This window comes from Homarus americanus, unplaced genomic scaffold (assembly GCF_018991925.1).
Source record: "Homarus americanus isolate GMGI-L3 unplaced genomic scaffold, GMGI_Hamer_2.0 scaffold39889, whole genome shotgun sequence".
Lineage (NCBI taxonomy): Eukaryota > Metazoa > Arthropoda > Malacostraca > Decapoda > Nephropidae > Homarus > Homarus americanus.
In genome coordinates, this window is record NW_024721858.1 from 5,260 (window position 1) to 28,453 (window position 23,194).

The 23,194-nt window shown below is 43.3% G+C and overlaps 1 protein-coding gene across 4 annotated transcripts in view; it reads right to left on the bottom strand.

Moving 5' to 3' along the window:
• Positions 1–230: 230 nt before the first annotated feature.
• LOC121861875 (glutenin, high molecular weight subunit DX5-like) overlaps positions 231–23,194 on the bottom strand; it is a 136,313-nt gene continuing 113,349 nt past the window's right edge. For 2 of the 4 annotated variants that reach the window (XM_042359775.1, XM_042359776.1), the window contains exons 3-8: positions 14,565–15,482; positions 12,545–14,008; positions 10,893–11,697; positions 10,150–10,514; positions 6,897–6,944; positions 231–6,025 (exon numbers count right to left, since the gene is read on the bottom strand). In XM_042359775.1, the coding sequence (XP_042215709.1) occupies positions 4,949–6,025; positions 6,897–6,944; positions 10,150–10,514; positions 10,893–11,697; positions 12,545–14,008; positions 14,565–14,813 (4,008 nt within the window). In that variant the 5' untranslated portion in view covers positions 14,814–15,482 and the 3' untranslated portion in view covers positions 231–4,948. The remainder of the gene's footprint in view (positions 6,026–6,896; positions 6,945–10,149; positions 10,515–10,892; positions 11,698–12,544; positions 14,009–14,564; positions 15,483–23,194) is intronic. The other 2 variants (XM_042359779.1, XM_042359777.1) reach the window with 2 other exon arrangements.

A 23,194-nucleotide genomic window follows, 5' to 3' on the forward strand; every position in this document is an offset into this window, starting at 1 on the left:
TTACCTTTGTTCTCCACAATGTCAGTTTTATATTTTGTAAACATGGAATGTAAGCACAAGTTTGATTCTTTTTACCTTAGAATCGATTAGGATTCCTTTGTCCCCAAGATAATGAAATCGATTACAATTCTTCAAAAAATGTGGAATAAATTCCAATGATTACAACAAGTCTGTAATAGACGAACACATAACCAAAGTTAAAAGGTGTAAAGAATAAAAAGAGGCCCATATGACCGAAACTATTTTATTGCATTTGAAATGACAACAATATGTACATATCTGCAAGGATGGCATGTCAGCTGGTGGATGACATGATACAAAGCAATTGACTTTGTGACCTAAGTACTTCGGCTGAGATCATCCGGTCACAGGTGTGGCCAGGGGGTCATTGTGCCGCACCCACCTTCCTGCTTCTTCCTTTTTTGGCTTGGTGGCATTAAGAGCCCTCCCCCTAAACCTACGCCCTAGAATACAATCCTTTCCCTGTACCCTTAGAGCTACTTCCTATGAATTCACGTTTCCTGTGCCCTTCAAGCTACATCCTGCATACTTGCAATTCTCATTTCTTACACTAGGTAAGTGACCAGCCAACAAGACACAGCATAGTTAAGGTATGGCTACCTGTACAGTACTCGGTAAGTATGACAGAGCCACCTCCTCAACTGTATGTTGTGCCACTTCTGAGGCATGACACTTTACACCTCAGCAACCTTTGTCTCTTGTTCATTTCACTCAGGCTGTTCAACAGATTGCTAGTGAGGCAGACTTGGGACATCATTACCTTCATTACCTTAGGTACCACAGTTTGTTGGTGGTAGAAACAGACATAAATGTCATATAGCTTGCATAAAAACAGCCTCTGGAAAATATTTACAAGGAATAATAAGATTACAATACATCAAGTATAGCCATAATAGGCAGAGCTTTACAAAATACATAATGAAGGAATACTGATCTAAGAGTCCTGATGATAAATACAGCCCTTTTGTATCAAGATCTCAAAGGTGGCTGGGGTGCATTCGATGAAACAATGCGAGGTGATGCAAGACACTGTCGTGGTGGCGGTGCGGCACTGTCTGGGGTCACAAAAAGTTTGTTTTAAGACTTCACCCGTGGCTCAGATGAATGCAATGCAGAATCGGCAGCACCGAGAGTCCACAGTTCAATTACAATCGCATTATATAAAACCTTACCCGGAACCACGAGTTTGCAGACGTTTTCATCCGAGCCGCAGGTTTTATCCTTTACCGGGCAATCAAAGCATGTTTGGTGAAAATAGGATGACAGGTACAGAGTGAGAAAGAGAGAGATAGAGACAAAATACTTTAAATTCCAATCACCAGAAATACCTGGTTGAATTAATGAAAAGAATCGTATGTCAAAGAATTTTTTTGCAACTTGCTGCAAATATATGTAATGTACAAAATAACAACTTTGATATAATATTATAAAACTAATATAAATTAAGTACATTAAGAAAATAAAAATTAGACTTTCATAAAATGGATATTGTCTTTAAAAATAATAAGTGTGCAGCAGCAACTTACTCCTTAGGTAGGATTTGTAAATAATCTGTTGTTGAAATCAGCCTCACACTAATTCAACTTTACTCGTGCAATGATTTGCAAAAAATGAGTCGCATTGCCAAACTTACTCAAGAAGATCATTTCTAAAATATCATGTTGCAAATTTTAAAACTAATCCAAAATATAAAGATTTCATATTATCGTATGTAACTATCGATTTAACTTCAAGAAATATCAGACAGAAGTAAAGTAGTAAAATGCTTTGATGCCCATTTTTATCATTAACTGTGATTGAACCATCAATTATTAGACTTTGGTAACTGGCTGTTGATGCTCACTTCCAGTATTTAGAGCTGGAATATAAACACTGGTTACTCAAATTACCAAAAACTCATAATTCATGATGGTGTCACATCAGTATGCACAAACTTCTATTTTGCATTATAAAACCTGATGTACCAAAAATCAGTGAAAACACACTGCCTTTAAAATAGAGGCTAAATTTGTACACTTGAACTTTAACAAACATTTAGAAAATATGTCTTCTGGAAAAGATACTTGCTACACAACCTATGTTTTCACTGACTTACTGGGCACGTCTGAAGGGCAGCTCCTGCTCTGACCAGAAATCATTTCGCTAAGAGAACGTAACATTTTTTAGAGGACTTTCGGTACGACTCACTATTTACTGTATATAAAAGGGAATATGTTTTAATTTATTATACTTTCTAGAAAGTTATTTCCTTCAAGAAATGCTCAGATCATCTCCTAGAAAATGAATAGAGGTGGGCAGGTCAACATTTTCCCCTCATCCTTTATATGATGGACTAGTACCTACAAGTTTGTACACTGGCGAACACGTAGCACGCACTCGAGGAAGGACCTGTGTTCACGCTGCCGTACTGCCACCCACACAACTGTGAGAAGCACGCCCAACAACTACCACCGTCATCTAATACTCTGGCAGGATATACTACATATATCAGTCTCTGGGTACACCTTATGCTATTCCCTTCTCTGTTGTTGTCATGGTATACATCTGCAGGGTGTGATTCTCGTTGCAGGATTACAGCAGAGGGCTTCTCATGCCTTTCGGTTGGTTTTGCCGTACAGACCCAGAGGGAAAAAGAACATGGAAGGAAATGCACCTGAAAAATGTCATATCCCTGAATAGGCTCCAGAATATAACAATAATATTGAGAAAGAGATTACTGATAAGCAAGAAAAACTAAAGAGAGACCATGTAAATGGTTAAAGAAGATAAATAAATATATAATTATATGTGGGGGACTGGTTTGGAAGTTTGGGTCTCTGCAAAAATACCTGAGAATCACTGGGTGAAGATTATACTGTACAAAATGGTAGAAATGTACGGCATAAACCAACAGAATCTATTATTTTTTCTATGACAGGAATATGATGCAATGTTGCAGGTTCAGCACAATGTCTTTCTTGTCCTATGCTGCACAAGTCATATATAAAAATAGTTTACAGTTTTGTGTTTCTTTCCAGTGTTAAAGTGAAGCTTCTTCATGCCTACATCTCCAAATCTTTTCAAGGGCCCAGTTCAGGGATTCAAAGTTGGTAAAATAATGTTTTAGGAGTCTATAAGTGTAAATTGAGCATCTACTGTGTGTCTGTGGGCACAAAAATCAGTCTCTTAGCAGCTTTGAAACCTAGACCACATTTTTGGGCTCACAGACACGCTACAAGTGTCTCCTTCACACGCAGGCAAGAAAAACACTACTGTGCCAAGTATGAATCCTCCAACTGGTCCCTTATACATTTTGAAAAGGTAATTACAATACAATAATTCTAAAAAACCTTCAGGGTAAAAATCCTCGTCAAATATGAGAAAATAAACAATGGTACTAATACTGCATAGACAACAGTTTCGGGCAGACTGGCAGGGCAAAGCATCTAGTGCAGTGTGCCGGAGTTTTGAAGATAATACTGGTGACTAATCACTGTCCAGACACACGGCACAAGTCGCAGCTACCACGTCCAATGCCACTGGTGCTAGGGAGATGGAGGTGTGCGAGTGGAAAATAAGGCATGCTGAGCTTCGGTATCTTACCATTGCACTTCGGTTCCTAGCGGTAAACCACGGCTCGGGAGATGATTATCCAATTCTTTAATCTCGTCACAATTACTCTGAACGCTTTAGTGCCGAGGGATTTTTTTTCTAAATTTTATATCTACATATTAAAATTTTCAAACCAATAAATTCTATAGTTGAAGCTCATCTCTCCCAAGTGCCTTTGCACTGCATTATGGGACACATGGCATCACTAAACAAGGAGGTGGGGATGGTGATGGTAATGATAATGGTGGAGGCTGAGGAAGGAGAAAATGGAAGTGTGATGGTTGTGGAAAGTCTATCCAGTAAAATAAAAAATAAAATAAAATAAAATAAAATAATATAAAGTGTGTTCCTTGTGATGCTAATTTACAGTAGTAGGAAAACTCTACAAAACCACCTATATTAGAGTACACAGCTACAGTCACCTTGCTGGGGCATATAAATACCAACACTCTCAGTTGACAATACAGGACAGTCTTTGTAATAAAAACAGAACTTGTTCACGTCACAAATTATAAGTTTTGTACACATACTTGGCACAAAGAGGGCCTTGAAGTTCTAAATCATCTGAGTTATGTATGTACTTTTGTAAGATATACTGATATTTGACATATATACAAGTAACATTAGGTACCATACAAGACATCCAATAGATTCTGCATCACCTTTAGTACACGATATTTACCAAATAAAACCGAGAATAATAATAATAACAAAAAGTAGAACTCCAAGGCCCATGTCATGGAGAGGAAATGTGATTAAGCCAGCTAACTATGTCAAGCCCATGGTGGCTACTCAGGCACATCATCCCTCTCTTACAATCAAGATCATGATCCTCAGCTCCACCACCAACCATGGATTACATCCCAGATCACAGTTCAGTCTTTTGGTTTTAATGAGCAAAGCATGATGAATAATTTTGTCTTTTACCCAATTCACTTTCCAAGGTTGATACAATAATGGCTCATGGGCTTGGCTAAAAACATTGTAGTTGCCACATACTGAGTGTGAAGACTTTAGCTCTGCCCCAGTACAGGGATTATGGAATGTAGCACTCCTGCTGGTGTCGACACAGCTGCTCTCTTGTGGTGGTATGGGGTTTTTAATACTTGGCAGTAAGACTATATGATATGGCAAGTCCTCATCATTACACTACATTACTCTTGTTCTCTCGCAATTCTTGGACCATTCAATGATAATTATCGACATAATAATAATAATAAAATAATAATAATAATAATTATAATAATTAAGACTGTACACTATATAACACTTCTAAAGGAATGCTTCATATATACAGCACTGACATGAGGCACCAAACCCGTGCCCAATAACCACCTTAATCGTTTATCAAAGAGGCAAATTCACCAAAGTCAAATTCAAAGTCTGGCTGTGCACTGCCACTAGAGGTGGGTGGGTTGGGCGTAGATGGTTGTGATGTCCGTACACTGCTATTACCATCGTTTGCAGGCCTCTGATTAGCCACTGAGGTTTGAGGTGCATTAGGTCCACTATTCACTGATGTAGAGCCACCTTTCACCCTGCTCATGTTCATATTAGCCTGTGGACCGCTGCCCGGACCCTGAATGGGCTGTACTTGGTTCATGGGACTCTGACCTGGTCGAGGGCCAGCGGGACCCCCCGGATTTTGGCTCATACCACCAGGATTTTGGTTCATACCGCCAGGATTTTGGTTCATGCCACCAGGATTTTGGTTCATACTGCCAGGATTTTGGTTCATACTGCCAGGATTTTGGTTCATGCCACCAGGATTTTGGTTCATACTGCCGGGATTTTGGTTCATGCCACCAGGATTTTGGTTCATACCACCGGGTGACCCACGATTCATGGGCCCTGCGGTACTCCCGGGAGCTTGACCTGCCAGCGCTGCTCCTGCTGCTGATGTCTGTGTTGGTTGTTGCCCCTGCTGCTGAGACATGCCCGGGTTACTCAGAGGTCGTGTTGGGCCTCCCTGACCCATGCCAGGGTTGCTCAGTGGTCTTGCCGGTCCACCCTGACTCATTGTTGCTGGACTGCGAGGGTGCATCTGGCCCATTGTAGCGGGAGACCGTGGATGTGTCATGCCCCCCATGTTGGCTGGACTGGGAGCTTGACCAGGACCACTCATTTGCGCCATGTTTACTGGACTGGCCCCACCCATCTGGCCCCTGTTGGCAGGACTCATGGGATGGCCAGTTCCACTCATCTGAGCCATGGCTGCTGGGCTGCGAGCACCAGGCATACCAGCCATAGCAGCAGGGTTTCTGGCTTGGGCAGCTGGATTGGTCAACATCTGGTTAGGTCCTGCAGGCATCTGTCCCATAGAGGTCATCTGCCCTTGTTGTCCTGGGTACTGAGATGTAACCTGAGCACCACCCATACCTCCAGCCTGGCTCATGTGTATACCCATTCGTACCTGAAATTACAGATAACATTAATTCAAAATTCCAACAGTTGAAACTGACGAATGTATAGCTGAAAGACCCCCCCCCCCCATTATCACTAATAAGGAGTAAATCATTAGTGGTTATTCATTTGAGGCCCAAGTTTGATCCCAGGTGCCAAGTAGTACTAAACACTGCAGTACAGCCACAGATCAGAGTTCATCGTCACCTTCATTAGCCTCTACAGTGAGAAACAGAGCATCCTGAACATGACTCTAGTAGTCCCAGCATGTTGAGTAGAGATATCAAAATGCATGACAGTCATTGTGTTAATAAAGCAAGATACAACACCTTTATACAATCTCTACCAAACTCTCTTATTTAAGTAATTAACCTGTACAGTACAAATACTGCCATCTCAACATATCACTATATCAGGATGCAGAAGCAACTGAGCAATATTCCACGCTGTAAGCTCACCTCCATAGGTTCCTCTCTGAGCAACTCGCTTACTTCACTCATGCTGTCACTCCATATATTGCCTCTGCTAACAATCATTCTCTGGGCAGGTTCACATCCACACTATATTTCTAGTGCTTGATACATGGTGATAAAACACTACCCCAGTCAGGGTTTCCCTCTTCAGTTAGTATCCAAAGTTTTCTTCTATCCAATATCCCCCAATTAAATTATCCCACTGATCGGTTACTAAATCATATTTTAGAGTTCCTGAAAAATTTTGGGGTATAAACCTGAATGACATTAGCAAATGGTTTTGTGGAAAGGACAATGGCAACATGTAGTCATGAATATTGTAAGCAGCAGATTTCTTATATTAAGCATTGCTAGAACTGAAAACTCATTTCTGATCTAGCACACGTATGTTACCAACTGTATTGTTACCTTTTTGACACTTGAAAGAGCTGTCTGCTGTATCTTGGCTGATTCTGCCTGTAACATCAAGATAAGTTCTTTATTTCTCATGTATGACCAATGGTAGGGCATCAATGAAAAATCCAAACCTTTGTCTATCTTGGAGGCATCATATATCTGCCAATGCTAAAGAACACATTTCACATAAGAAGAAAGCTAAGTCTTTCTCTGGACACCTGATACAGTAGTGACAAAACCAGAATGGACTGACTTCAAGTGATCTAAAACATGACCATAAGAGTAGAAACAATGTAGCAGTCCTTAACACTGGTGAATGTACAGATGATGACTTCAAGATAAACTAGGTTCAGATAACATCCTCAACAGCAGCTATTCTGTATGTCTGTGAAATATTTTATGAACTTTTAACTACTTCACCTGAAGTTATGTAAATCCTTCAGAGGAAATTTTTGGCCATAAAATATCCATCAGGTACAGTTAGTGTGCTGTTCTTACTCCAAATGTATTGAAAACAGACTATGTTCACAGTTGGCCTGCCTTTAGAAAAGTAAAGAACTTATCATTTTTAATGACAGTACCCAAACTTTTGTTAATAAATCCTACTGATCTACTTAAGTCATATATAACACAAAATGATATAATGAAATTAGTTTATTACTTGCAGAACAAGAAAATACCTTACCTTTCTACCTGTACTATACAGTACTTCTAACCTATACGTGTACTTATATTTATGACTACATAATACAGTACCCCTCACCACTCCAACATGAATCCAAAGCATTGAGGGACAAACATTCTCAAACCACCTTTAAGTGCCCAGATCCAATAAAAATACCCCAAAAATCTTAAAAATAATTTCACTGGTAGATCCGAGTGTCTCGTGTAGCTCACACTGGTTTCCTTTTGAGGAAATCAAGTCTGCTCGGCAGATAATGTTTACACCCCCATGAGAAATACCAAAATAGATATGAACAACAATGACCTGAGAGGAGTTTGAGAATGCATCACCCCTACAGTGGGAATAAGGCCTTCATGGAGGAAGGAAAAGTTTGTATCGGGCTAATCCTTCAACAAGGTTCTAGTACCCACTTATACTATCTTAATAGATATATTTATACTAAATGTACTGTAGTTAATAACTCAAAGTCAAGATTCATTGGGACAGGTGTTAGCACACGCATCTTTAAGGAGAGCTACTGTCGGTGACAAGGTTGGCTGTTTGTTCATAGACAATGATGGTAAAGTGTCTTTACTTACATGTTTAAAAGTCTTTGCAGTCACACATCTACGTACAATATGTGTACAATTAACATAATTAAATGTCTTTCCCCTTAAGGCATTTAAATGCTGCCTTTTCAGTTAACCATCTAAGTGTTTTTAGAGTTAACTACTAAACATCTTTGTAGTAATAAGTGAAAACAAATTAAAAGACAAATGTATACACACTGTCATTCAGGTTTCCTTGGAGATCACATGCATTCTTGTAGTACAATAGCAATATTGTCCACATGTGGGAGACCCTCACACATCAATAAGTGAGGACAACATTGCTGTTGCAAAGCAAGTGTTCTTGCAATTTCCATGAAAACCTGTAAGGGAGTGTATATATATATATATGTGTGTGTGTGTGTGTAGAACCCTGTAGAACCTTCAGATGTGTGAATGAGAGGCCACTGAGTTGTAAGCTCACATGTTAGCATAAACAGACCTATTGTATTAATGTGTTCCAGAAAAAAAAATCTGCCCAAAATAATAACACATTACAGAAGCTAACAAATTCAATAATTATGTAAAACATTACACTATTCATTACAGAGACAACTTTTGTGACAATAATACAGTATATTAGATGACAATACTGTTGTGCTATTGGTGCTTCAACTAAGTACACAATGTCCAAAAGAGTCAACTACCATAACAGTACTGTACTGTATGTACACTTTACAATACACACGTCCATCCCATAAACAATTTGGATCCATTTTTAAGAAGAACATTAAATTAGAAGTTGGAAAAACAAACATGAGCAATAATCGCTTGACTCTACTTCCAGAACAAATGTACATGTGTTGTATCATATGTCACCGTGTGTGCTGAACCAAGCTTCAATAAAATGGGTATTACTCAAGACCTTACAAGTGTGTACAGTGACCTCTCCATTTCTCAGTTTGTGATTTAGTTCACAATTCAATATCTATGTCACCTGCTACATAATACATGGCTAAGTACAGTACAGATAATGTTTATTAGGGTGAAAATTCTCTATACCACCAAAGATGTTGGAAAAAATTACACATGCACAGTCGGGGTCAAAAGTCTTGAACACTTAGCAATATCTGGCATCTACTTGTGAGTTATACATATATGATTGGGATATACTAATAACACTACTTGTCATCACATATTATGCCTGAACCACAAAATAGGATAAAACTCTCCTTAATACCTAAGTTCTTTGGGTACTTACATGCCAAATACTGTCAAGTGTTCAAGACTTTTGACCCCGACTGTACATAAATTAAGAAATGGAGGACAGATACCTAAAATAACACTTCGTACTTGAACGCACACACCAGATGACTGTTTAAAACCTACAGAAGTCTAGCAGGACAATCAATCACGATACATTAAGTATTAGCGGCATCATATCAGTCAGATTGTTGCGAGTCGGCCAGACTGGCTTGCTGCCACAGACCCTCACCTCTCTAGTCTAACTCCTACTACCCAAGGTAAAAGGGTTACAAGGGTCACTTAACTGCCAGCTTAGTTATAAAATGAGGTTTCACAAATAAATTCTCCATTTTTAACTTAGTGCATGATGGCAACTAGGACACCATACCATTATGTAATCATAGCTTTCTTTTTACAAGTTAATTTAGGGAACTGGTGGGGGGGGGTGAAGAGGGCAGGGGGATAAGACTTCATTATACATGGAGCCGATACACCACCACCTCCAGAAATGTATCACCACAGAAATATAAGGAATTTTGTAGTGTTCACGTCTACCGAGTCCAATTGCAGCTCTTTTACTCACACTTCTGTTAGTCTCCACAATCCCATTAGGAGACAAAGTCATCAACAAATTGTGATATGTTCCATGATCCTCTAAATAACTTGCAAAAAAATTAAAATCAACTGTTTATATAAAAAAAATTTAATGTTCTTGTTTATGGGATGGTCTGTTAATCAGAGTCTGTCTAAATATTAGTCAAAGAGAAGATTACTTTCACTACAAAACTTTATGTTGTTGTATCCATACCTGGCCCTGCTGGGTCAAGGCAACCATATTAGCTTGCATTCTTGGACCTCCTTGCATAGAGGGCCCGCCTTGCATTCCTGGTCCGCCTTGCATTCCTGGTCCTCCTTGCATACCAGGTCCGCCTTGCATTCCTGGTCCTCCTTGCATTCCTGGTCCACCTTGCATACCAGGACCAGGCTGCATTCCAGGCCCTTGCTGCATACCAGGACCAGGCTGCATACCTGGTCCCGGCTGCATACCTGGTGTGCCCTGCATCCCAGGCCCACCTTGCATAGATGGGCCTTGCTGCATTGCCATGATATTCATCATCTGACTGGGTGGCCGTTGCATCCCAATTATCTGACCGCCCTGGCCCATCATGGCACCTGAATAGGACGAGAACCAAGTCGGTTACAATAAAAAATTCTACCAATGAAGCACACACCAATTACAGATGAATTTTTCACTTCATATTTATTTCCTCCTAATGTGCTACTTGCCAATAGGTTAAATGAAAGAATATCCATCACTTAAGGACTGCCATGTCTATAAATAAGTTACTGTACATATTCACATTAATTGTAACTATCTAAAAATTTAAAAAAATAAATACACTAGTGTATAATACAGTGGCAGCATTATTCAATTCATTATAAATAATTCAAATTCAGAGCCCTGTACAACATTACAAAAGATTTATTACAACATAAATGAAGGACATTCATTATCATAGTGTACAGGACAATGCATATGCTTGTGCCTACCTTGCTGTGGCTGCTGTTGGGGATATCCTGCCCTCATTGGTCCAATCATCTGCATGTTACCCTGACCTCCCTGCATCATGATCTGCCGCCATTCTGGTCTCGATGGCGGCATCTGCGTTCCAATGTTGAGTCCACCAGGTCCTGGCCCAATGTTAACATTAGGTGGTCTGGGTCGCTGTAACATGCCAGCACTGGGCATGGGCGTGCGACTAACCATACCCAGGGAACCTGCTGAGCTCACCTGACCTAAGCTATTATTCATATTACTGGCTGACATAGTGCCCACACTCATGGTAGGCATGGTAGCCCCTGTCATAGTGCTACTGGGCATACTAGAAGAAGGATTCATGGTAGTGGTAGGAACCATACCAGGAGGCTTCATGGTGGGCATATTAGGGGGTAATGTTTGTTGTGTCATACCACCCATCATGTTGACCATGGGACCACTAACCATATTGGGTCTCATATTGGGTCTCATGCCTGGGTAGCTCATCTGACCCATGTTCTGCCCCATCTGGCCCATTGGCTGAGGCATAGGCTGACCCATCATCTGTTGCTGCTGCTGCTGTAATAATGCCACCTGCCGATATTCAGGAGGAGGAGGACGAGACATCATCTGGTTGGCCTGTCCCACCATCTGACTGCCCGCTGGATTCACGTGTCGCATCATGGTGTTTGGTCCCATCATCTGTTGGCCAGGATATCGTGGGGGTTGTGGCTGGCTCATTGCATACTGCCCACTCATCTGGCCCTGGTAGAACATCTCATTACTCATTTTGCCATCTGCTCCCATCTGACCACCCAGCTGTCAGGGAAGGACAGGTAACCCAGTCTAGATTAGTACTAAATAACATCGGTTTCACCAAAATGGAAAAAAAAGGGGAACTTACATAAGACTACAAAGCATTCCATAAAAGAAATGTATAAACTAAATTTACTGATACAGTATTAAAGATGAAATTTAGAAAATTAAATCATGTTTAATGGTCAGTTGTAATGTACAGCCAACAGCAGAAGTTCATCCAAACCCAATTGCATGATATGAGGCAGGTGATCTGGTAACACTGTATGGGGGAAGAGGCGACAGCTATGCTACATATTACTAGTTATTTACGATTTATGATCAGACTTAAATAGTATCAATGGATCATAACTGGGGAATAAGAAGTATCCGTACTGCTGATGTCAACGAGTATTTTTCATGCTTGATGATATTTTCATTTAAAAGTAATTGAATTGTTTTCCTACATTTTATGTATTTACACTACAGTATTTAAGTTCTATACAAAAATGTATTCTTAGCCAATCTCCAATCACAAAATCCTAAAATAACTAGTCAGTTAAAACATATGTGTCAACTCTTCCCCCATACAGTGTTCGCAGATCGCCTGCCTCAGATCATGTAGGTGGGTTGGGACGAACTTCTCCTGTTGACTGTACAGTAATACAAATACCAATTCTACAACAGAAATACAAATTAATTTCATCAGGACTTGCAAAATTGATTAATATGGTAACTACAAATTTGAAATAAATATAAAAAGAGACTTTGCTCTGTGCTGGCCATTCCATTCAATCTCTATTTTTTTTCTATTTAAATGCAAAAACCTGTTAGAAACCAGATAATTTGCATACTGAAATATACTATTTACCTGTGCCCCAGCAGTCATGGGTGAAGGTCCTCCTGCCTGTGACCCTGGTGGTATGGGTGAATGACCCCGGGGTCCTCCAGGATAAGAACCCCTTACGCCCGTACCCATAGCTCCAGCCATCTGATATTGTTGAGGGTTGAGGGTTCCAGGCTGTGAAGAATTGGAGTAAGAGGCCATGGGTGACATACGATTTGCATAGGGCACCATTCCCCCGGGCATCTGTGCTTGCTGTTGTGCCCCCGGTTGTTGTTGCTGGGCCTGCTGCTGCTGTTGTTGCTGTGGTTGTTGCTGCTGTGGTTGTTGCTGCTGCTGTTGTTGTTGCTGCTGCTGCTGTTGCTGCTGCTGATGATGCTGCTGTTGTGCCATTTGTTGTTGTATTAATTGCTGACGCTTTTTCATTTCCATTTCATTCATACCATTATTTTGATTGTTGTAGATGGCATTTGTTTGATTCATGTTACTACTGTACATTTGATTATTAATGCTCCCTGTTTGAGCCATCATGCCAGGGCCTGCAGGGTTGTTCATGTTATTTAATTGATAGTCAGCAAACCCTGGCCGAACGTTATTAGGTCCAGTAGCCACCATCTTGATCTGGTGTTGCTCAGCCATTTGTTTTAGAGTCTGGGCAGCAGGAATCATGTCCGACTGACCCATGCTCATACGTAATTTTGGCACACTACTGGTAGCAGAGAATGGAGTTGGGGAGCCAGATGTATTAGAGGTGGAGGTGGGTATGAATGAGGTGGGGGTGAAGGAGGTAGGTGGGGTGGAGGTATGAGACACTGGGGGAGTTCCCGGATATTGTGAAAACACAGGAGAGGCTGAGGTGGTGGATGTGCCACCTGCCTTACTCATGGCTACTTGGGGACTCTGGGCATTGGCATTCCCACTTGCAACACCACTGTCACTACTTACACTAGAGGGTTCATTATCAAATAAATTGTCTACGGATTCCTCTTTTACAAAGTCACCCAAACCAGAATTACTATTTTCTTGTTTCATATTGTCAAAGTCTAGATCACTCATAAACTGATCAAAATTGATTCCCATGTCTTCAATGTCACCAATGTTACTAAAGTCTTCGATGTCATCAAGAAGAGTAATGTCTAGGTCTTGCTGTTCCTTCTTAACATCTTCTATAGCAGGGCCATTAGAGGCAGAGGTAGTTGCACCTGTAGGCACAGGGGAATCTGTCTTTTTTATACTGGGAAGTTGCTGCACCATCTGGAAGTCATTGATGTCCCCTGTTGCTCCACTGGACTGTGATGCACCAGCATGGATGGGACCCCCATGTGGAGGCCCGCCGTGAGGACCACCACCGTGGGAGGGGGTGCCATGTATGGGTCCACCATGAGGTGGAGCACCATTGTTCAGCCGTTGCTTTTTGGCGGCGGGTTCATTTTCGTGGGTCTCGCCAGACGACGTGGTCTGGTCGTGCCCACGGGCTAGCATCTTTGATTGCTGTAATAAGACGTGTATGTTAAATTAAAAAATCAACAAAACTTATTAAAAAAAATGGTAATCAATATACTGGTACAGATATACAGTACATGTGCTATTATCTTTAATAGCCAGTACACTCATTAAAACACGAATAACAAACAAAATTATCTTAATAGTAACAAAATTCTCTGATAAATTATATCATGACTCAGAAACAGGAGACAAACATACCCACCGGAATGACAAATACTGTAATGTACACTTAACACCCTACCAGCAAGGGATAGACAAGTATGACAAGTATGTGTAATGTATGCATGATATATAAAAGATAGAGAGATAATTAGAGTACCGTATTGGTGTGCTTAATGCATGCTCTATAAAAGAGAGAGTATAATTAGGGGATGTTTAAATATAAGAGAGAGAGATAAGTTTTCACAATAAACTACCTTACTAACACTTCACTTAGTTTATAATATTACGTATGCATATTATCACTGTATAAAACATGAATGGGAACACAGGCCAATATATTCATTCACCACAAAAATTTGACTCGTTTCAAGGGACTTACCCCCATTGTGGCCAATAAAGATGAATTGTCCTGTTTCTTATTATCTGTGTTTTTCTTGTTCGTCTTTTTAGCCTTGGACTCTATGTGTCTCTGTTTCAGCAGGATCGTCTGTTTCTGCTGGTCGGCATACACCGTTTCGATGGTCGTATCGAATCGGCTGGTGACGGAGTCGTGGTTCTCACGGTAGTGTCCTAGGCGTCGCTTGAGGCGATCAACAACAACTTGTCGGCCCTGCTGGAAGTCGGCCATATTATCAGGGCCTGCCCCTCCAGCCAGCGCCGTGCCCCCGCCCACCCCTGCCACTGTGGCGGAATGACGGGAGCACCACAACAACAGCCAGTTTAAAACACTGCACTTTGACCAAGCGTTAAAAGTTCTACGGGCGCGTGGGAAGAAGAAAGAGCGGAATTAGCGCGTGCCAACCACCGATGTTCTGGTAGTCTTAAATAACTTTACTCTATTTTTAGATCCTTGTTTTACACACCCTCAACCTTTCTCAGGTTTGAGGCAGATTTTATAAATATATATATATGTGTATATATGTATATATTTACTTTTTACAATTTGATATTCTCTATCCATGAAGAGTTCATAAGTCCGACATTGTGAGTGAGGAAGGTTGAACGAGTCCAGCCAAGTGAGGCCACACCAGAATTACATGATTAGAGAAACACACTCGGACGATTCTTGGCCGGCGTGGCCAGCAGGAAGAGCTAGCGCGTGGAATCAGAAGTAGGCAGATCTCTCTGTAGCCAGCAGAGAGGCAGAGTCAGCCGGAGCCTGGATCTCCGGCCTAGGCAGGCAGGGGGAACCTGGGAGGCTCGCGAGGGAACACCAGCACTGGGGGAGTGTACTCCAGGGCCGCCATCTTCACAAGGCCTCGCCAACACCGCCGCTCAACCATCTTGCTCGCCCCACCTGTAAACAACAACAAGTGTCAGTCCCTTCTACCATAGACATGTTTCTTCACTGCTATTAAAGTGTTATAATAATAATAATAATAATAATATAAGAGGGTGGCATGGTACATACAGTTTCTCAATATAATAAATATAACAAAAATCATAAGAAAGGCCATTTTAACATTAGTAATTAAAGTACAGTACTAAACAAACTGTTATCTCGCGAGACGTCCACCACCAGTCAGCGTATACCACAACACGAAACAGAAAATTATATTAATTTAGCTTCGATACCAACATCCTCATCTACTACACACCACATAACAACCTATGTCGCATTAGGGCGTTTAATCATACACAAGTGTGAGTCGGGCGGGAGATGAACCTGACCTGATCTGACCTAAGTGTGGTAACGTAGTGCTAACAAAGGTCATACTCTGATGGGTCTAGTTTGTGTGTACTTTATAGATGCCAAGTGATGCCACTGTTAACAGTTACTATACAACACATCCATCACACACTAATACGCAGGCAACTTTAGCCAAGTCATGACGCCGATCTTGTTACAACTTCGATCACGGTCGCTGGACTAAAGCTGGCAGAGGTGTCTTGTTCTACCAGCTACCCAGTAATAGTCCAGCTATTTATCTTGTTTACTCCTGTTCACTCCACTTGCATCATTCATGAGAAACACTTGCCTCACGCCCAGTGGCCCACGACCCACTGTACACAAAGCTGTCTTCTCTTCTGTGTGGATAACCCATCGTCACCTCACCAAGTACCTGGGGGACACGACTCGACGCGGCACAACTACTCCCTAAATACCAAAAGTTTTCGCTGATCGACGAACAAAACTCTCATAAACTTAAAAAGCTTTGTAGGAGACTAGCCAGTGACTCCGCCTGATGACTGCAAAGTGGATTCAACTGTGCAAGGTGTGAGAGAGGGTGTGGAGTCACTGTTGATAAGGCAACACAACAAAGCATTATCTTATCTGCTCTCTAGTGCTTCACCAGCCAAACTCTCAGGCCCAGAGGAAACCACCCACCATCTATATACATACAGTCCCTCGTCCGAGTTTTCATTACCCACCTCCAACGCCCACACAGCTAACGAACCTCGTGACAACAACCCACCCGCCCACCAGCACCCGTCCGTCCTCCCTCTCTCTCCTCTGCAGGCTGTCACACGTCCACATTCCACACACCAACAAGAGTGTGAGGTGTTACAGGGGTAAGCGAGGTGAGGCGAGTGTTATTGGGGTAAGAGGGGGATGAGAGACGGGGTAGGGTGGGGGCGGGGGAGGTAGTAGGAGGGAGTGAGAGAAAGATGGGAGAGGGGAGGGCCGGTCCTCTACAACACTACAACAGAAGCCTAGCACCAGCGGCGGCTCCTCGTCCCCCACTCCCCAAAACTAAACACCTCAAGGCTCCCTCCCCACTTGTCACCCCACTGCCTTCCCTCGCGACCCTCCCCCAACATTCATACACCCCCCACCCCCACAGCTACTTAAAGCTCCTGCTCCACTATAATGTGTGAAGATTGTGGGTCAGTGACGACGTTAGCTAAACACTCCACCACACTCCCGCGAGCCACCTTGATACTGATACCCGCCGCCTTACACAATGGTCCCCCACACCGAGAAAGTGACGGCAGGGTGAGTTAAAGCTCGTCAACAGTGAATCATTTAGAGGCCAGAGCTCCTTCCTACACAAGATACATTCACCATAACCCAAATAAGACTCCTTACTTACTGCTTACAGTGTGTCATAAAAATCTAAAGGAAGTTAAAACGATATGAACGTCAAGGAATCACGATGTTATTCAATAAATTCCTCGAGATAAATATACAGTATTCATCAGGTGCTTTTCAAGAGATGCAGACTAAACAAACTCGATTTCAACAGTACGAGTAACCCCCACTTGACTGATAATTAAAAGTCAACAGAAAGATTCATATCGGAAACTAAACGAAACGAAATGAAGGAATCAAGTCGTGAGCCCAGCGTCCAGTACAACCCTACTACCTCACGACCGACCACCCAAGTAGCGTCTCCCGGAAACACTCGGTAAACACCATAACAAAATAAAGGTTTACTCCGTCACTACAAACAACTAAATTATCTGAAAAAATAACTATTAAAATGTGTTACCAAGGCCATGAATATCCTGTAATGGGTTGAAATTTCCAGTTACTAATTTCAGTTGGAGGAGAGGAGAATGTTGGTTGGTGGTGACGGTGGTGGTGGTGTGTGTATGTCGGGAGCTGGTAGAAGAGTGTGCCTACCTCTCTCCCCCTCTCCTCCCACACCGTCCTCCCTACCACACCCTTAGCCTACCATCAAAACCTATTTCCAATCTCGTCTCTCAAGTCTAGTAAGTGACAGCCATAACATCACCTAAAATACTAACAATTACAACCATTAACATTGTTATTTACATTCAAACATTTCCCAAACATTAGGTCAATAGATGTTTAGGATCACCTGAAGAATTGTCACCCCAGAATGTTCACCTGAAGAATTGTCACCCCAGAATGTCCACCTGAAGAATCGTCACCCCAGGATATCCCACCTGAAGAATTGTCACCCCAGCCTGCTCCACCAGAAGAATCGTCACCCCAGCCCACAGTGAATATAATTTGTATATTTAGGATAACATAAATATATTCCTTTGTGTTATGCATCTTTATTGCAAAAAGTTTAAAAAAGAAAAAAGAATCATATACACCTAACCTAACCATGGAGGGTCCTGACCGCACCCGAAGAATTGTCACCCTGCCAAACTCTGGGGTGACAATTCTTCAGGTGATCCAATGTTTATATAATTCATACCATTTTAACATTTCACTTAAACTGAAACATAAATTTACACTTATAATGACTTAACAAGACTACAGTTAAGTGGTAAACATTTGTGGTATCGGATTAGTCAAGTTATTATTGTTTGCCTTAAGACGGATCACACTACACTAATTATTGGTGGATCTAATTGCATCATTTCTTATTTTTCTGATTATCATTCATTGTGACTTACTTCCTGATCTTTTCTTATTGTGTCATTAATTATTATTCGCATTTCGTTATTATCAATTTATTGTTATTTGTTTTGGTTTTCCCGTAAGGAACCGTCCACTAATCTCTATGACGTCACTAGCCAATAGCTGAAGGGGATCACACGTATCTCGCATAACTTAATAAATGATTCTCTTGTATTTCTTGACGCACACACGCTCTCAAGTAGCAGGAGGGTGAGAAGGTCATCTTGCATACTACAGTAGGTGTATGAATCACGCGTTGTATACTACAGCAGGTGTAAGAGAAGAACAGGTTGTATGCAGCAACAATAGGTGTATGAAGCCAGAACCCGTGAGAGGCCCGGCAGGGGTACTCAGGACCCGTCACAGAGACAGCGCGTGGCCACAAGAATGAAAGCTACCCAAGGCAAGCAATCAGCTCCAGGACACACGAGGAGGAGGAGGAGGAGGCTGGTGGTGGTGCTGGTAAGATCACCCTTAGGCAGGCGAGCGACCCACCACCACCACCACCAGCCTCGTCTCCTAACTGTACACACGCCAACACGCACGAGACATCCACAGCACACGTTCCTCCCCCGCCTTCACACAACACCACCCTCCTTCAACACTCCCTGCACCGAATACCTTCATCTCTCTCTCACACACACAACACCTCCTCCTTTTCTTCCCAGAGATGTTAAAAATCAAGGTACTTAGGAAGGAGGAAGTGGAGACAATTGAAGGTAATGGGTGAATAACCTTCAGTGACAAGTGTGGAATGACGCTCGTTGGTTACATGTATAACAAGGCCACCGCCCGCCGCCACCACCACACTCCCGGAGACAGGAGTTGGACAGGCAAGGGTATGTGGGGGAGGTAGCAGGGAGGGATGGTGGAGAAGGAGGGAGGGAGGGAAGTGTGTTGTCCCCCATCTCGGCCGCCATCACCACCTGAAGCCCAACAAAAGGTGGACCTTCACCTCTTCAGTAACTCACCCAGACGGCGGGGGAGGGTGGGCCTCCAGCACCCGCTCACCAACAACCTTTTAATATAAATAAAAGCCATCTCCACCTTACACACACACACACACACACACACACACGCGCGCAAGGATCTGATTTATTCTCACCTGTGACTGGCGAACAACAGGTAGTATCCCTTAAGTATACTAATGCACCAACAGTAACTGGTAGACGCACTCAGTGGTCAGCTTAAGAAGACAAGAGAAGTATCTCAAACAAAAGTCAAGTAAGGCAATGACAGAGGCACGAAGATGGACGGCTCTGGTAGGAGGACTTGAGACACGCACACGCTGTCTCAGTTTGATCATCATAAACAACAAGGGCAGAGAAACTGTGGAGGGTAGACAAAAGGAGGTTGGAGTACAGAGAGCAGGAGGTGAGGTGGAGGGAGGGCTGGAGGCGCACGGGTCCTGGACGACCTCCGTAACAGCGAAGGACTGGCGGTCCCCGGGAAGATAATGACGCGGTGCCTCCCACACTATCCACCAACTCGAGGTGTTGCTAACATTTACCCCACTAACGATCTGGAGGACGCCCCTGCACCCCCACCCCCACCCATGTCCCAGGACCCCCGGCGTCACCCTCAACCATGGAAGCACAAATGAAGCCCTAATGAGCCGAGGGAGCGGGGCCAGGCTGAGCGGCGTGGGTGGGGAAGTGTGGGGGTGATCGGCAGCTGAGTGAACTAGAGGGGGGGAGGGGCGGCGAAAGAGGGAGGGAGGAGGAGAGCAGGAAGGGGAGGGGGGGAAGAGGCGAGCGGTGGACCCAGACAGGGAGACACATAGGCGTGGTGTCACTCACCTTAACTAACCTCCTACTTGCTACACTAACTCCTCTCTTCCCTCGCTCCCCCACACTGTACACCAGCTCGTGTTGCAGGCAGTGTTGTGTACACTATGTAGAGAGCATCAGAAGAGAGGGGTGATGAGCGTAGCAAGTGGAGGGTGTGGCGACGTGTGGCAACCTGGTGTGTGATCACCTCCCGGCCACCGCGGCAGCAACTGTGGCCAACCCAGCCGCCCAGCGCCAACACTCGCCCTTTTGCCCGCTCACAACACTGCTCGCACGCCAACCCCTCCACCTTCATCCCCGCCAGTAGGGGGCGCTCACCACGCCCAGGGGATGCAGGAGAGGGCGGCTCTTGACGTGGCGAGAGGCGGCCCTGATGGTGATGGTGGTGCTATGTCCTGGGTGGTGGTGGTGACTGTGGCAGCGCCCTGAGCCCTCCTGACCTTGCGGACCCACGCTGCCCCTGGCCGCCCCCACCACCAACCTTCTTAGTTTCCACTCTTTAGTAATGACCTTCCTCATATTACAACCACCACAGCCTCTCTCTCTCCCACCCACCGTCACCCTCCTTCCCTCACAGCCACACCACTACACACCTACCACCACCATATTCCTTCACACTCACCACAACTACCACTAAACACCCACCACAATAACTAATACTACACACCCACAACAATTACAACCACTACACCCAAACAAACACCTCTCTACACCCAGAGCAGTAGTACTCCACCAGCATATCCGTCTGACACCACCCCCCCGGGCTACCTCCATCGCCTGACAACTGACTGAGTGCTGACGACCATGTGCCTGACACCATAAAATTCTGCCTTTATACACTAGCCACCCACTCTCTCTTATCAGGTGAAATAAGCTTTGGTGTCTAATCTTCAGGTGAAATAAGCTTTGGTGTCTAATCTTCAGGTGAAATAAGCTTTGGTGTCTAATCTTCAGGTGAAATAAGCTTTGGTGTCTAATCTTCAGGTGAAATAAGCTTTGGTGTCTAATCTTCAGTTGAAATAAACTTGGGTGTCTAATCTTCAGGTGAAATAAGCTTTGGTGTCTAATCTTCAGGTGAAATAAGCTTTGGTGTCTAATCTTCAGGTGAAATAAACTTGGGTGTCTAATCTTCAGGTGAAATAAGCTTTGGTGTCTAATCTTCAGGTGAAATAAGCTTTGGTGTCTAATCTTCAGGTGAAATAAGCAATCTTCTCCCGGATCTAGCGTGTTACCCTGCTGGTGTTGTGGAGTATTGGAGGGCACACAACACTCCTCCGTCACCACACTCACTGCCTGTACCTAACTACGCAGGATAAACCCATCAACTACGTCAAGAGCCCCCCCCTCCCCCCAACCACGTCCTTCTCACAAGCGAGACAGGAAACTTAACAAAACCAAGGGAGTGACCAGCACACACACACACACACACACACACACACACACCTTCGTGGCTGCCCTCCCCACCCACTCAACACTTCCACTTACCACAACAATCTCTAACACAACAAAGTGGCGAGTGAGTGTAGCATCTCCTTCTCTCCTCCTTCCACCCCCCCAAGTGACTCACACTAGTGCCACCTCTCCTCCCTCACCTCTCTCTCTCTCACTCACTACAACTTGGGTACACCTGGAGGGAGAGGTGTGAGGAAGGTAGGGGATGTATGAGGGGGGGAGAGGGTGAGGGGCTTCATCTCCCCCCTGTTTCCCCAGTTCTTCCACACATATCTCAGGTCGTCGGAGGATCTAATTAACAGGTGATAAAACTTTACAGGTGAAAATCGGTGTGTTCCTTCCAACAGACTAACACACACACACACACACACACACACACACTGACTCTTGTGCTTGATATTTGTTTGAATTTTTATTTTTAGTCTGGGACCTTAAATGTACAACCCCCGCCACAGGTACACACAAAGACTTAATTAACTCTACGTTCACAGGTACACAAAAGACTGTATTATCTCCTTACATTGTACCGTCCACTCCAGGAAGTTACTCTACTCAAGTGTACAATACTGACCAAACATTTATTTTCTTCAAGTATTTCATTTTGCAAGTATTTTTCTAAGTATTTTCCAGGTATCAATTCAATTACCCCTTCACATTTTAACATCCGGGTAATACTGTACTGACGAAGGTGTTTAAGTCGATCTCAAGATGTGAAGGTGTTAGGGTATGTGACTCACCTGAAGATTAACCCCACCCAAGTCCCTCCCTCCCTGGCTTACTGCACCTGATGATAAGACACACACTAACGTTATCTGGGCGAGTTTGGTTAGGGTTGGTTATGGTTTGGTTGGGTTAGGTTATGATTTGGTTATAATAGGTAAGGTTATATTAGGTTTAGGTTAGGTTAGGATAGACTAAGACAGGATAGGTTAGGTTTAGATTAGGTTAAGTTAGGCTAGGTTAATTTACGCTACAGTAGGTTCTTAGGTTAGGGTTACGTTAGGGTGTTTAATCATCAGGTGAAATAAGCTGGAGTGGCTAATCATCAGGTGAAATAAGCTGGAGTGGCTAATCATCAGGTGAAATAAGCTGGAGTGGCTAATCATCAGGTGAAATAAGCTGGAGTGGCTAATCATCAGGTGAAATAAGCTGGAGTGGCTAATCTTCAGGTGATCCTTCGAGTGACTATAACCATCCATTGTTCTCTCTCAACAACACCGTCAGGAAGGAACACCACACGCCTTAACCACCACCCATCTCTGGTCAATGATTAATGTGCTCACAGTTATCAATATCCACTTTATCCTTTACCTAATAGACGTGATGTGTGTTTGTTGTTTGTGTCGGATGGTTAAAGTCGTTTGTTGTTTGTGACGGATGGTGGTAGAGGAGGAAGAGTGAGGTAACGTATCCTTCTACGCCTTCGTCTCTTCCAGCAGCACCAAC